Source organism: Chaetodon auriga, chromosome 17 (assembly GCF_051107435.1).
Source record: "Chaetodon auriga isolate fChaAug3 chromosome 17, fChaAug3.hap1, whole genome shotgun sequence".
Taxonomy (NCBI): domain Eukaryota; kingdom Metazoa; phylum Chordata; class Actinopteri; order Chaetodontiformes; family Chaetodontidae; genus Chaetodon; species Chaetodon auriga.
In genome coordinates, this window is record NC_135090.1 from 873,513 (window position 1) to 887,679 (window position 14,167).

Here is a 14,167-nt window from a genome sequence, read left to right on the forward strand (position 1 = left end):
GTCTGACCAGGAATGTTACACCTTGTATAGCAACTTCATTTCACAGTGGAAAGGTGAGGTAGACCGGGGAGTGTTGATTCTTGTATCCTGGATGATGTCATGGCCATGTCATCAGGATTCTTTTGATTTATGGTGGGTCTCGTCCAACAGGAAACAGGATTTGGATTCAAATTAAATCTAATATCCAGGGGTGATTTGCAAGGCTGGATGGGATTTTGGCACTATTCCTTTGTTCTTTGTCCTGAGTTCCTTATCCGACCAGAGCATTTTACATAAGGGCTTTTGTTCAGGCTTTTGGTTTTACATGCAGGCCTGTCGTTGAGGTCCCAAAAGGGCCTCCTTAGTGTGTAAAAGGTGCCCAATTCTGTTTTTTTTTTCTTGATGGTCTCCTTTTTATGCTCACTGATAACTAAGGTAGGAAAAATGGAAAGGTGGAGACAAAATGGAGAAAGCTGTTATGCAAGGAGGGGACAATTGAGAGATGAGCTGTCTGTTTTTATTGTGGATGCTATAAACCTGAACAGTTTCATGTGGCTTCATAAGTTCCCAGTTGATGGTGCTGTTCTTCCTTGTAGATAGTATTGAGGCAAACGTGGAGAATGCTGAAGTTCATGTAGAACAAGGAACAGAGCAGCTCCAAAGAGCTGCCTACTACCAGGTGAGTCTGCAGCAGTCTCTTTGTGTGCTGCCTTTCAATGAAATCTCTTCCTATAACCCTCCTCTCTCTGCTGTCTCTATCATAGCAAAAGTCCCGCAAGAAGATGTGTATCCTTGCTATGGTTTGTTCCATCTTGCTTGTCATACTTGGTATCATTATCTGGCAAGCTGCCAAGTGATTTGACTCTGCACAAGAGATTTGTCACGACTATATTTTACTCTGCCCGCTCCCACATGCAAGTACCTGCTTGGAATCACAAGAGGAGACTGATCACTTCACCAGCGTCAGTGGAATACATCTATGCAGGGATGGTCAATGTGGAAAACATACTCACCTGGACTGATCAAGCCTGTTTTTGTAAAATAGCTTTATAACATCCTATTTACACAGAGATGAAAGAGAGGATAGAGGACTGAGGTGGTGTAAGGGAGATTCCTTAATTTGCTTAATTCATTAATTTCTTCTGTTATTTACTCCATTAACACTAGCTGTCACTGTATTTTAAATGAACATATGTTACTGGCAATGATTTCATAACAAAAAAAAACAGAAAAAAGACACACACTGATTGGTAAAGTAAATGAATCTGTGGTTTTTAGGGGCTGTAAGTTATTTTTTTGTTCACTGTGGTTGTGGCATCTTCAGATGAAAAGTGTGTGGAGTGCCACAGGGCCTGCTGTGGCTCCTGGTCTTCACAGTAACTTTACATGGGACTTACGTAACTCCTGGTGATGATGGCAGTCATGATCGTAATATAATTGTTGTAAAATGAAAGTTATCCCAGATTACCAATATCAATCCAGTCCATGTCTGTAAATATTACAACATGCTGCATTGTATTCTAGTAAGAATATTATGGAGCATGAGTGATGACAGTATCTCAAAAATAAAACTCCAGTCTTCAAACAAAATATTTAGAATTGTATTTCTAAGGCTCCTGAAAGTATACATAATACATTGCGTAAACACTTTTGTTCTTTTGGCTGTGTAATCAGATCCGTTTTTCCCTCTACATGCTGTCTGAGTGGTTCTTCTCAAGGAGGTACTGGCCAAATTTGGCCTGGAATGTGTAATTCTGCTCACAGAACAATTTTGTTCTTTAAGGTAAACCATAAAAGACCAGTTGTTAGTTGCCATAACAGTGAATTTACCAAAATACAGTTGTGATCAAAATAATAGCAGTGTGTTTAAAAAAGTGAGTAAAGCTCAAAATCCTTATAATAGCTTTTATTTACATACACACAAATGCATTGGGAACACATTCTTTTTCCAAATCAAAACATGAAGAAAGATTTGTCAAATTTACAGAAAGTAAAAAAAATAATAAAAAAGGGAATATTAAGCAGTTCAAAAAAATAGCAGTGTCTGCATTTTTCTTTACAAACTCAAACATTTGCTGTATAAACTGAAAAATGCTTGAAGATTTAGCTTTCCTGTGAATCACTGAACTAATTTTGAGCTGTATAACCATAACCACTGTTTCTGAGAACTGCTTCACATCTGTGTTGCATAGAGTCGACCAACTTCTGGCAGGTATTCCAGTCCAGAGTAATTGGACTACATTCCACAATTCCTCTGCATTTCTTGGTTTTGCCTCAGAAACAGCATTTTCGATGTCACCCCACAAGTTTTCTGTTGGTTAAGGTCCGGGGATTGGCCTGGCCTCCCCACAACATTAATCTTGTTGGTCTGGAACCAAGATGCTGCTCGCTTATTGGTGTGTTTGGGGTCATCGTCTTGTTGAAGCACCCATTTCAAGAGCATCTCCTCTTCGCCATAATGCAACATGACCTCTTCAAGTATTTTGATGTATTCAAACTGATCCTTGATCCCTGGTATGCGATAAATAGGCCCGACACTACAGCATGAGAAACATCCCCATATCATGATGCTTGACTGTCTTCGCAGTGTGCTGTGGCTTGAATTCAGTGTTTGGGGGTCGTGTGACAAACTGCTTGTGGCCCCAAGACCCAAAAAGAACAATCTTGCTTTCATCAGTCCACAAAATGTTGCGCCATTTGTCTTTTGGCCAGTCACTGTATTCTTTGGAAAATTATAACCTCTTCAGCATGTAGTTTTTTCAACAGTGGGACCTTGTAGGGGCTTCTCAGGTAACTTTAGACCTTCTTTGATCATCCTGGAGCTGATCATTGGCTGAGTCTTTGCCATTTTGGCTATTCTTTGCTGCCTTTGTCCTTAAATAAGGGCCACCTGGTTGACACCTGTTTTTTCACAGAATGAATGACCTCACTAATTGAACTCCACACTGCTATTATTTTGAACACGCCCCCCTCAATTAATGATTCAATTACACAGAATCAATAGCATGCATGTCATGACTGCTGTATGTCGGTTTTCTGTTACTCTACTACGCCTACTAGTAGATTATTTGCCATGTAGAAATATCATTTCTACCAAAAAGAGTGATTGATCTGGTTAGTGATGTTGGACTGCTATCATTTTGAACACAGCTGTAAATGCTAGGATCTGGAAACAAGACAACATGAATAAAAAATAACTCTAGTGGGTCCATGACACAAGAAAGAAAACAATCTGGTTAAGTTAATCTGATTAAGTTAATTCTTCCATGCATTCTATAAATATTTTTGAAGTGTTAAGACTTGCTGTTCCCAAATGACTTCAGAGAGCTTAATTGAGTTAGGATGAGTGATCCAAGAGCCTTGGTGGTTCAGGCCAAAAACTGTAAACAGGAGTAAGTCTTAGTTTGCAAATGATAATGTGGTAGCAGATGGATGTATTTCCTCAATGCATACTGCTTGTAATAGGTTTTTGTTTTGTTTTTTTTTTGGTAGAATTGGCTACACACATTTTTCAATACAGAGTAAGCTTTTTCAAAACTTCACATAACAGAACAGCTGTCACTGTGGACAAAACTGTGGATGACTTTTCATTGCTTTGACAAAATACATTGTTTTCTAATTTCATGAATTGTTTTCTCACTCAAACTCAACAGCCTATCCCACAGAGGTTAAATACCTGGGGTTCCCCACCAATCACAACTGAAAAGTGGAATTGACAAGAGTGGATTTCTTGGATGAGACGAAAAACATTTCCAAGTTTTTACAATTAATTATTGTTGCCTTGATTCAGCCTTCCTTGGTCAGCCACTTGTGTATTTGCAGTCCATTTTGCACAAAGTTACAGACTATTTGGGAAAAAAAAACTATTTAAAAACATATTGTGTTTTATGCACTAATTTGTGTCATTTTGCATCAATTTGCGATGGAAATGTCTTTGTTTATGTAAAGGAAAACACAAAACTCAGGTGCCACATTACAATTCAAAATATAATGGAGTATAGTGTAATACAGTAAGGCTCTCTGTATTGCTTTAAAATATTTATTCTCCTGTAGGTCAGCTCCTTATTTAATGTTATCTGTACTGAGTCAACACACATAGGTATATTTTACTCTTCTGTCCTGTTTCTGTGTCATTTGTTTAGAGAAGTAACCTTAAACTGTGCATGTGGTGCTATTCAGGTCAGTGATAAAAGAATTCATTTTAATTTATAAACTCCTGTCTCTGCTCATGTTCAGAACTTCATCTAGATCTCAACTATATTACTGAAACAGACTGAAAACAAGGATACAACACATTTTGGTCATAACCAATTAAAATCAGAGTCTATCAGAGCTTGCTACATTTCAAGATGCATCCATTACAGAGTAAAAATGAAAGTCACGTGAAAAAGTCCTGTTAAACTGTGTGAGAATGAACCAGAAGAAAGCAGCCAGAAAGAATTCCTTTCTTCCTGGTTTGTTCACCTGTCTGTCTGAAGTTGCTGTGTCTGGTGCAGCTGCAGTAAGCTGACACTGAAAACATACATTTTTGAATATGTACAATCACTGGCCAAGTGTCAGTGGCTATAGGGTTGTGACCAAACCCAGGGCTGTGCTAACAGTTGTTGAGCAAATCAACTGTGTTAAATAATGCACCATTAACTGAGAACTTGTGAAACCACTTAAAACTGTTCAGGTTTATAGCATCCACAATAAAAACAGACAGCTCTCTCTCACCTGTTCTCTCCTTGTATAACGGCTTTCTCCATTTTATCTCCACCATTTCCATTTCTCCTACCTTGGTAGGAATCAGTGAGCATAAAAATAGGTTAGCATTATTGTACCTGTTTAGTTAAAAATAGGTCTTATCTACCTTCATGTATGACTGGCTTTATGTACCACCTGGTGAGCACAGTAAGTAACCTACACTGAACAAAAATATAAACACAACACTTTTGTTTTTGCTCCCATTTTTCACGACCTGAACACAAAGATCTAAAACATTTTCTATATACACAAAAAAACCATTTCTCTCAAATATTGTTCACAAATCTGTCTAAACCTGTGTTAGTGAGCACTTCTTTGCTGAGATAATCCATCCCACCTCACAGGTGTGGCATATCAAGATGCTGATTAGACAGTATGATTATTGCACAGGTGTGCCTTAGGCTGGCCACAGTAAAAGGCCACTCTGAAATGTTCAGTTTTATCACACAGCACAATGCCACAGATGTTGCAGGTTTTGAGGGAGCGTGCAATTGGCATGCTGACTCCAGGAATGGCCACCAGAGCTGTTGCCCGTGAATTGAAAGTTCATTTCTCTACCATAAGCCGTCTCCAAAGGCGTTTCAGACAATTTAGCCGTTCATCCAACCGGCCTCACAACTGCAGACCAACTGTAACCACACCAGCCCAGGACCTCCACATCCAGCATGTTCACCTCCAAGATCGTCTGAGGCCAGCTGCAGTAGCTGTCCACCTGGACAGCTACTGCAACTATTGGTTTGCATAACCTGGACAGCTACTGCAACTATTGGTTTGCATAACCAAAGAATTTCTGCATAAACTGTCAGAAACTGTCTCAGGGAAGCTCATCTGCATGCTCGTCGTCCTCATCAGGGTCTCGACCTGACTGCAGTTTGTTGTCGTAACCGACTTGAGTGGGCAAATGTTCATATTTGATGGTGTCTGGCACGTTGGAGAGGTGTTTTCTTCATGGATGAATCCTGGATTTCACTGTTCAGGGCAGATGGCAGACAGCATGTGTGGCGTTGTGTGGGTGAGCGGTTTGCTGATGTCAACGTTGTGGATCGAGTGGCCCATGGTGACGGTGGGGTTATGGTATGGGCAGGCGTATGTTATGGACAATGAACACAGGTGCATTTTATTGATGGCATTTTGAATGCACAGAGATACTGTGACAAGATCCTGCGGCCCATTGTTGTGCCATTCATCCACGACCGTCACCTCATGTTGCAGCATGATAGCGCAGGGCACTGTGTTTCAAGGATCTGTACACAATTCCTGGAAGCTGAAAACATCCCAGTTCTTGCATGGCCAGCATACTCACCGGACATGTCACCTATTGAGCATATTTGGGATGCTCTGGATCGGTGTATACGACAGCGTGTTCCAGTTCCTGCCAATATCCAGCAACTTCGCACAGCCATTAGATAGATAGACAGATACTTTTATTCATCCCCAAGGGAAGAATTGAAGAGGAGTGGACCAACATTCCACAGGCCACAGTCAACAACCTGATCAGCTCTATGCGAAAGAGATGTGTTGCACTGTGTGAGGCAAATGGTGGTCACACCAGATACTGACTGGTTTTCTGACCCCCCCAGACCCCCCCAATAAAACAAAACTGCACATTTCAGAATGACCTTTTATTGTGGCCAGCCTAAGGCACATCTGTGCAATATTCATGCTGTCTAATAAGCATCTTGATATGCCACACCTGTGAGGTGGGGTGGATTATCTCGGCAAAGGAAAAGTGCTCACTAATACAGATTCAGACAGATTTGTGAAAAATATTTGTAAGAAATGTTTTTTTTTGTGTGAAATGAAAATGTTTTAGATCTTTGAGTTCAGCTCATGAAAAGTGGGAGCAAAAACAAAAGTGTTGCGTTTATATTTTTGTTCAGTGTAAATCAAACATGCACACTGTTGCCTAACAGATGGATGCTGGATCTGGCTAAATGCTAAACGGTTCCCAGTGGATCCTTCAGTGGTGACGTCTGCATTCATTCATTAACTTTCCCGTCAGTGAGGTTTATGAGGACTTTCTACTGTTGTGACTGCAGAGCCTCATTCAGCATTCAACAATGTTAAAAAACTTTGAGGAGCGCAGTGGGACAGAGAGGTTGAGTGAACTGTTTACATGATGCTTTGAGAACAAAGTTGAACCTGGAGCACATTTTGAACGATTTTGTGGCACACAAGACGTGATGTGATGTTTTGTATTAGCTATTATTATATCGTATAGTAACTTCATTTCATTCTAACTAGTTGTATCTGAGATGGTGTTTTGTAACCATTAAGTGGATAATGATGTGAAAATTGTTAATGTGCACGTCTCATCAGAAAAATGATCGTAGCTTGTGATAAAAGAATATGTAACATTGAAATGCCAACTCTACTGAAGCACACACACACAGATGCATAGGCTGTGCCTGTTTAGGGGCTGTGAAATCTACCCAGTCTGCTCAGACACTTGACATTTCTGAGATGACAAAAAGGGCATTCAGAACTGTGACAAACCCTGGCAAACGTCTCCAGCACACCCAACACAAGCCGGTGGATCGATAATGCCAGAAAATGCCTGAGAGCTCCAGGGAACTCAGCCTGAGAGGAGGAGACCTACCACCTCAAGCTGAGTTGCTATGTGGGATCAAACCCACCCAGAAATGCCCAGGAGCAGCCCACATGAGAAACAGCACTGATCTCTTCCCTCTTCCAAAGCAGGTTCTTTCTTGCCCATCTGAACCACCAGGTGAAACTTTACTTTTCTTGTGATATTGGGGTTGATGTTCTAGATTATAGATCATAATTAAGAAGTGTTAGGTCATTAGCAGGATCTGTCATCAAGCTGGTAACAATATGGAATTGCTCAAAGCGCTTCACCCTTGTTTCCCAGCAACCTCTGAGTTACTAAGTAGTCCATTAAGGTAATTTCTAATCATAGTTTCATTCATGCATTTATTAATCTTGCATAGCTGTATTGTGTGCATTCGTTCATAATTATTCATTGTTACATTTATTCATTGATTCGTGTAGTAATAGTTGTTAGTTGTGTGTAGTCAGTAAAGAAACCTTCCATTTATAAAGAACTGGTTATATGAGTATTATGGTCACTGTACAAGAGTAAAGAACTTTTTCATTTATTTATTTTAACTCAAAGACATTAAGATAGAGACCTTATTTACAAGATAATAAGGTGAAAAATTAAGAAAAGATCTATCCTTGGTACCAAGAAACACAAAACTCTGATAAAAATTGTAATAAAAAGTAAATAACAGCCAAATTAGTAAAATACAATAGAAGAATACATAATGCAATGAAAATCTAAAGCAAATTAATCAATTAAAAAAAAGTACTGCTTGAAATAAAAATGAAACGACGTAAGTTTTAGACTGTTCTGGATGTTATTCCAGGTTGCAGGTACACAATGAGAAACACTGGATTTTCCAAGCTCAGTAAAAACAGCCAGCACCTGCAATGTGAAACTAGCTAAAACTTATATGTGGTCACTTATGGTTATAACATGACATATTTAACAACACTTACTTAATATGTGATGTGTATTATAATGCCATTTTCATTTGGTATATAAACTGTGAGAAATTGTTGCTGAAATGTGACGCTCTAAGCATCAGTGCAATGACAGCATGGAGTGATGTGCGTCATAATCCAAGTAGTGGCTGGCTTTACTGGAATTTTTGCAACACCTTACTTTAGAGCAGTGTGCTAAAGTACCATAGTAAGCGTTACCTTTCAGCGACATACAGAGGATGTTAGAGGGGAAGGGGCCCAAATTCATAACTGACAACTTTTGCAAATAGGTAAATATATGCCTGGAATGACTTTTTTTTCTTTTTTTTTTTGCAGCACTGTAAAACAAACCTATGACTGAGTTGTGGTTGGCTGTTTCAAACACTCCTACATGACAGTTAATTCATGATACACATAGCATTAAATCAAGATAAAAGAATTCAGTTTCACTTCAAAAATATGCATTTCACCATTTGATCATCCAGAAAACCCATAAACTACAACAGGAACCAGTTATCAAACCCTAATGTGGCCTGTGTTACTGCTGTTAACAGAAAATATTCACTCCCGGGCTCATCCTTTCTTTCCAAGCCAAAAGAGGATGAACAAGTGAATGCAATAAGATATACCATAACTACTGCCATTACCACCCAAGTTCCATTGAAAACGCCCAATTCCTTTAAAAACAGTGCAATGAACATAAAAAAAACAAAGCAAAACAGAGACTTTACATATGTGGCCCCTAATTATTCTAACACTGAAATTACACTACTGCACATTATATAGGAGACAGCGAAGAAAACTGTAAAAATAAGATTCCTTTTTTAAATAAGTGTCCTTTTCATCTTAAAGTGTCAAATCATAGTCTAAGAAGTTCAAAGGTCAGCTGCATATTCTCAGAACTCTTCTGTTAGCTGTAGAAGGCAAACCTTGGTGATAGGCCTGTCCAGATAGCTGGTCTTGATCTTGATTCGCACCTGATGTACAGGTCCTCTTCTGTTTGGGATAATTTGCACAATTGTTTCTGTAAGCCATGAGTTGCAAAGTGCTTAGTCATCAACTATGTGCACACTGTGTCTGAGAATTAAGTGTACTAACACTTCTGACACCTCTGAAGTAGAAGTAAGTATTCTTTGATCCATCATTTCCAAAACAAGTTTGACATGCTGTAAACTTGTTTCGATCTGCAATAAGCATATGTCCTCCTTCTGAAACTGTCCTGGTAGCAAAGATGACATGGTCTTCAACAGCAAAAGATGCTTAAGAGTTAGTGCTTACAAGTCATTAGGATACAGTTACAACTGTGTGAAGACCCTCCTTATTAAGGTTCCGCACGTTCAGGTTGGAATTCAGAACCTTCCTCACAGACCTTATCAAATTTTTCTGTACTCATCCATGATGTGATCCAGTAGGGGGACTGAAGATTGTAATGGGAATTCTTGTTATTCACCTTCTCTGTACTTAATCATAAGTATTCACTGTTTCATTCATATGATTAGGTGCGTGCGTATGTCATAATCTGCTGACCATGCAACCACGTACAGTATGTTATTATGCACTGATTAAGTGAACCTTGTGTCCTGATTGTACAACACATTATGACGTGCCTATTGTGCTGACATTGTTCTGATGATAGAACAAAGTCATCCTGTCTACAAAGATAATATATTGTATATAATCTATCAACTTCTCTTGCTCCGGGCTCTTTCTTGTCGTCTCACACTCGAGACAACAGGAAGGGAGTCCGTCTGCAGGTGTCAGAATAAACTCACAGAAAGACAACGAATGACTCTGTGCTTTTTAGTACAAAATTGCCAGAACAAACTTGGCGTTGTCGGCAGGATCACCCGTGAGGCGACGTTCGGGACTCAGCGCTGCAGGTTTTAAGTCTGTACAGCTGGAGTCTGGGACTCCAAAACCCTGAACCTCCCTATCAAAGACGGTAGAGAAGCGGGGGACCTGGCACGTGAGGACCGACGCCCACTCACTGGCGTGATCCAGAGAACCTTTTCTGGCCCACAACCTTGTCTTTCTGGTGAGTAAATCCGGAAACGGTAAACGATCCTCACCACCTGGGGTGTGTTGTAATAGACGTATTAACAGGGCAGGTTTTGGAAACCGCTGTAGGATCAAGGAAGCTTCGGGTCAGGGACCCAGGGGGGCAGGTTTTGGAAACCGTTGTAGAGTCTGGGACTCATAGGTACAGCCCCTGTGCACATTAAAAAAAAAAAAAAAAAAGCTTTGAATGTTACCATCAACGATCGTTTAGGGTTTAGGTCTGCTGTTCTAAGAACGCAGGGGGTTAGAATAATTTTACATTACACTCTCACAAAAAAAAAAAAAAAAAAAAAAAAAAAGTGGGGAGTTTAATAAAAACATCGAAATTAAGGTTAAAAAAAAAAAAAAAAAAAAAAAAAAAAAACCTCTAGAGAAAACCAATAGTAAATATCTACACTGATTAGTTGAAATGGTAATAAATAAAAATAAAAATCCAAGGTCCTTACAAATCCACCTAAAGAGAAGAAGGAACTAAAAGTCTAAAACAAATTTTTTCTCTCTCTCTTCTTCTTCTCCTTTTCCTTTTCAACAATGGGTTCCAACAGCAGTAAAGAAAAAGCATCTGAAAATGAACCTCTGATGCGTTCTCCCAATATTCAATTTATGATCACAAAATATGGTGAACGGAGTACTGACCAAATTAAAATCTGGGTTCAGGAGTGTGGATTCCCATGCACTGGCAGTTTTAGCCTAAACCAATTAGAACACTTGAGAGTCCAACTAACAGCAAAGGAAAAAATCAGTCAGACAAAGCAAAAGAAAAAAGGAAAACTGTTTAAAGCAAACTGGGAAGCTTTTGGTTGTTGGCTTACTGAAGCCAACATCAGGGACAGAAAACAAAAGGCAGGGAAAGCTACACTAACCTCTGCATCTCAGTGCCTCAAACTAGATCCTGATCTGGACTCGGCTCCGCCCAGACAACGGCCAGCACCAGCTGCGGACCGAGGAGGAGCAGCCAGCGCTCCGGAAACAACTACAGCCACAGCCCAAGCCACACCATCACGGCCTGAGAAACCAATACCTCACCCAAGAGGGGAAAAAGAGAGACCTCCACCTTATGCTACCAAGTATTGCGCACCGCATACCCCTCCACCACGGGATGCGCACACAACACGACAAGGCGCCATTTTCAAGCGAACAGACTCCATTCCTCACTCAGACTCTGTGTTAATTGCACCGATGGTTGAAGTAGCTGGAGGAGACAGAAACTCTCAGCTAATCTTCAGACCATGGACGTACAACGACATGAAAGAAGCTGCCAAACACCTCCCCTCTGTCCAAAATGGGGGAGAAGAGTTTGCAACACAACTGGACATCTTCTGTCAACAATTCAGACCTTCGACCAATGAACTGAAGCGACTGCTCATGGTCCAAATGGGGAACAAATGGACAAAAGTAGCTGGAAACTTCCCTATAGAAGAGCAAAGCCAGAGAGAGGGGTCGCGGATGCGGGCGAGGCCGAGGCCGAAGACATCACAACAGAGGGAGGGGGGCAGGCCATGGGGCATCTGATGCTTGTTTTGCGTGTGGAATGATGGGACACTGGACTGGAGGGTGTCCGGAAAACAGGGGAGCTGAGACCGCGGCAGAGGCCGATTGACTGGGGGCGGAGCAGAGGACAGTGATGGACTCATCTGGTTGTGACGCAAGGGCTGAGACGGCAGACCACTTCACACAGCAGATAAGTAAAAATGCATCCACTGACATGCAAAACACGGCAGAAATAGACACACATAGCCCCACTCTCGTGTCAGGATAACGCTGAGGGAAAGCTTAAACATTCATTTTTGCTGTCAAAACGCTGTCCTGTGAATCTGTTAGGGAGAGATTTAATGTGTCGACTAGGCATAGTTTTGGTTTCCACTCCCCAAGGTATTGTTGTGACGAAAATTCCCCAAACAAATTCCTTTGTCGAATACGGTGGGGAAGACCTAGTGTATGCTTATCAGTGGAAGATTCCAGACACTACACTCAACTCTGTCAACAACACACTGATACAGGAGGCCAAGACACTAACTATAGACACACACACTGACATCATGACATCACGAAACCTGCACTGCACTTCTCACATCTCTCGAGGAGCAGACAATGAGTTTGAGGAAACTTGGTATCAGGCAGATCACAACAGGGACACACTTGGGCTAGATTGGTTATACTGGACTAATAATCAATGTGCTGTGTCAGTAACTCTGTCTGATCCATCTCTTCAAGCTCTGTTCAGGGTATCACACTCCTACCCCCATGTTTCACTGGTCAAACCAAAAAATAAAAGGTGGAAGGACTTGGGACCTTGGATAAAAGCATGCAACGAGGCCACCGGGTGGGGAAAAACATCAGATCCTGATGTGGATTTCCACCCGCATCTGAAGGTGCACCGAAAAAGGTTTTCTACTGAAGTGACTGCGGTACAGACTGTTGAGCTCATTCCAGAAACAGATTTCCAAACAGCAACAAAGGTAAAAGATTTTTTTGATTCATTCTTTGGCAATCACACTTTCATAAAAGACGTCTCAGAAATTCCTGAGTTAAAACAGGTACCATCATGTTTATGGGCAAAACACAAATATGATGTAGGACTGATTAAAGGCGCCGAAGCGGTTGTGATCACACCAAAATCCTTGTATAGACCATGCAAAAGACAACCTAGATTCACTCAGTTTACCAGCTGGTAGTGCCCTTTTGCAATATGTGGATGACCTCATGATTTGCTCTCCCACAGAAGAAGCCTGCAAACAAGACACACTTGCTCTTCTGAACCATCTGGCTGATAACGGCCACAAGGCCAGCTTGTCAAAACTTCAGTTTGTTTCAAAACAAGTCACTTTTCTGGGTCATGTGATCACAGCAGAGGGCAAAACCCTCTCACCCAAACGAATTGAAGCAATCCAAAACATCCCACAGCCTGAAACAAAGAAACAAGTTATGAGTTTTTTAGGAATGACATCATATTGCAGACAGTGGATCCCAAACTATGCAGAAATTGAGGCACCATTAAGCGCTCTTGCTCATGGGAAAGGCCTCACAGCAAAAGACAAAGTCACATGGACACCTGAGGCAGTAAAAGCCTTTGTGGACCTGAAATTGGCATTGCAATCTCCTCCAACATTAGGCCTTCCAGATTGCACCAAACCATTCACACAGACTGTTGACGAACGGGGTGGGTACATGACTTCGATACTGACACAAGACCATGGCGGACAACAGAGACCTGTAGCCTACTTCTCATCAAGACTCGACTCAGTTGCTTCAGGACTTCCTACATGCCTTAGAGCTGTGGCAGCTGCTGAAAAAGCTGTGATAGCATCACGTGACATTGTAGGCTATGCTGATCTCACTCTACTGGTACCACATGCTGTTTCAATGATTTTGCTTGAACAGAAAACTTCTCACCTGTCAACAGCAAGGTGGCTCAGATATAACACGATTCTGCTTGACATGCCTAACATCACTGTTAAAAGATGCAATGTTCTTAACCCTGCAACTTTTCTCCCTACACCAGATGATGGACAACCGCACGACTGTGTGGCAGTCATAAATGAAACCTGTTCTCCCAGGCCTGATCTGCAGGACACACCTTTACAGAATGCTGACCTAGAACTGTTTGTGGACGGTTCAGCCTCGAGAAACTCAACAACCGGTAAAAACCAAGCAGGCTTTGCTATTACAACACTACATGACACAATTGTTGCACAGCCACTCCCCTCAAATTATTCTGCACAAGCCGCAGAATTGGTTGCACTGACAGAAGCATGCAAACTTGCTTCTGATAAAACAGTTAACATATATACTGACAGCAGATATGCATGGGGAGTGGTACATGATTTTGGCCGTCTTTGGGCCAACAGGGATTTTTTAACTTCCACAGGCAAACCCA

General features: G+C 41.1%; 1 protein-coding gene across 2 annotated transcripts in view; it reads left to right on the plus strand.

Moving 5' to 3' along the window:
* Positions 1-14,167, plus strand: part of stx12 (syntaxin 12) — a 78,352-nt gene that overhangs the window by 56,405 nt on the left and 7,780 nt on the right. Inside the window, exons 9-10 of one of the 2 annotated variants that reach the window (XM_076754409.1) lie at positions 576-658; positions 744-3,853. The exons of the other annotated variant lie outside the window; for it this stretch is intronic. Coding sequence (XP_076610524.1) covers positions 576-658; positions 744-836 — 176 coding nt within the window. The 3' untranslated portion in view covers positions 837-3,853. Of the gene's footprint in view, positions 1-575; positions 659-743; positions 3,854-14,167 lie in introns of those variants that run through there. 2 annotated transcript variants of the gene reach the window in all.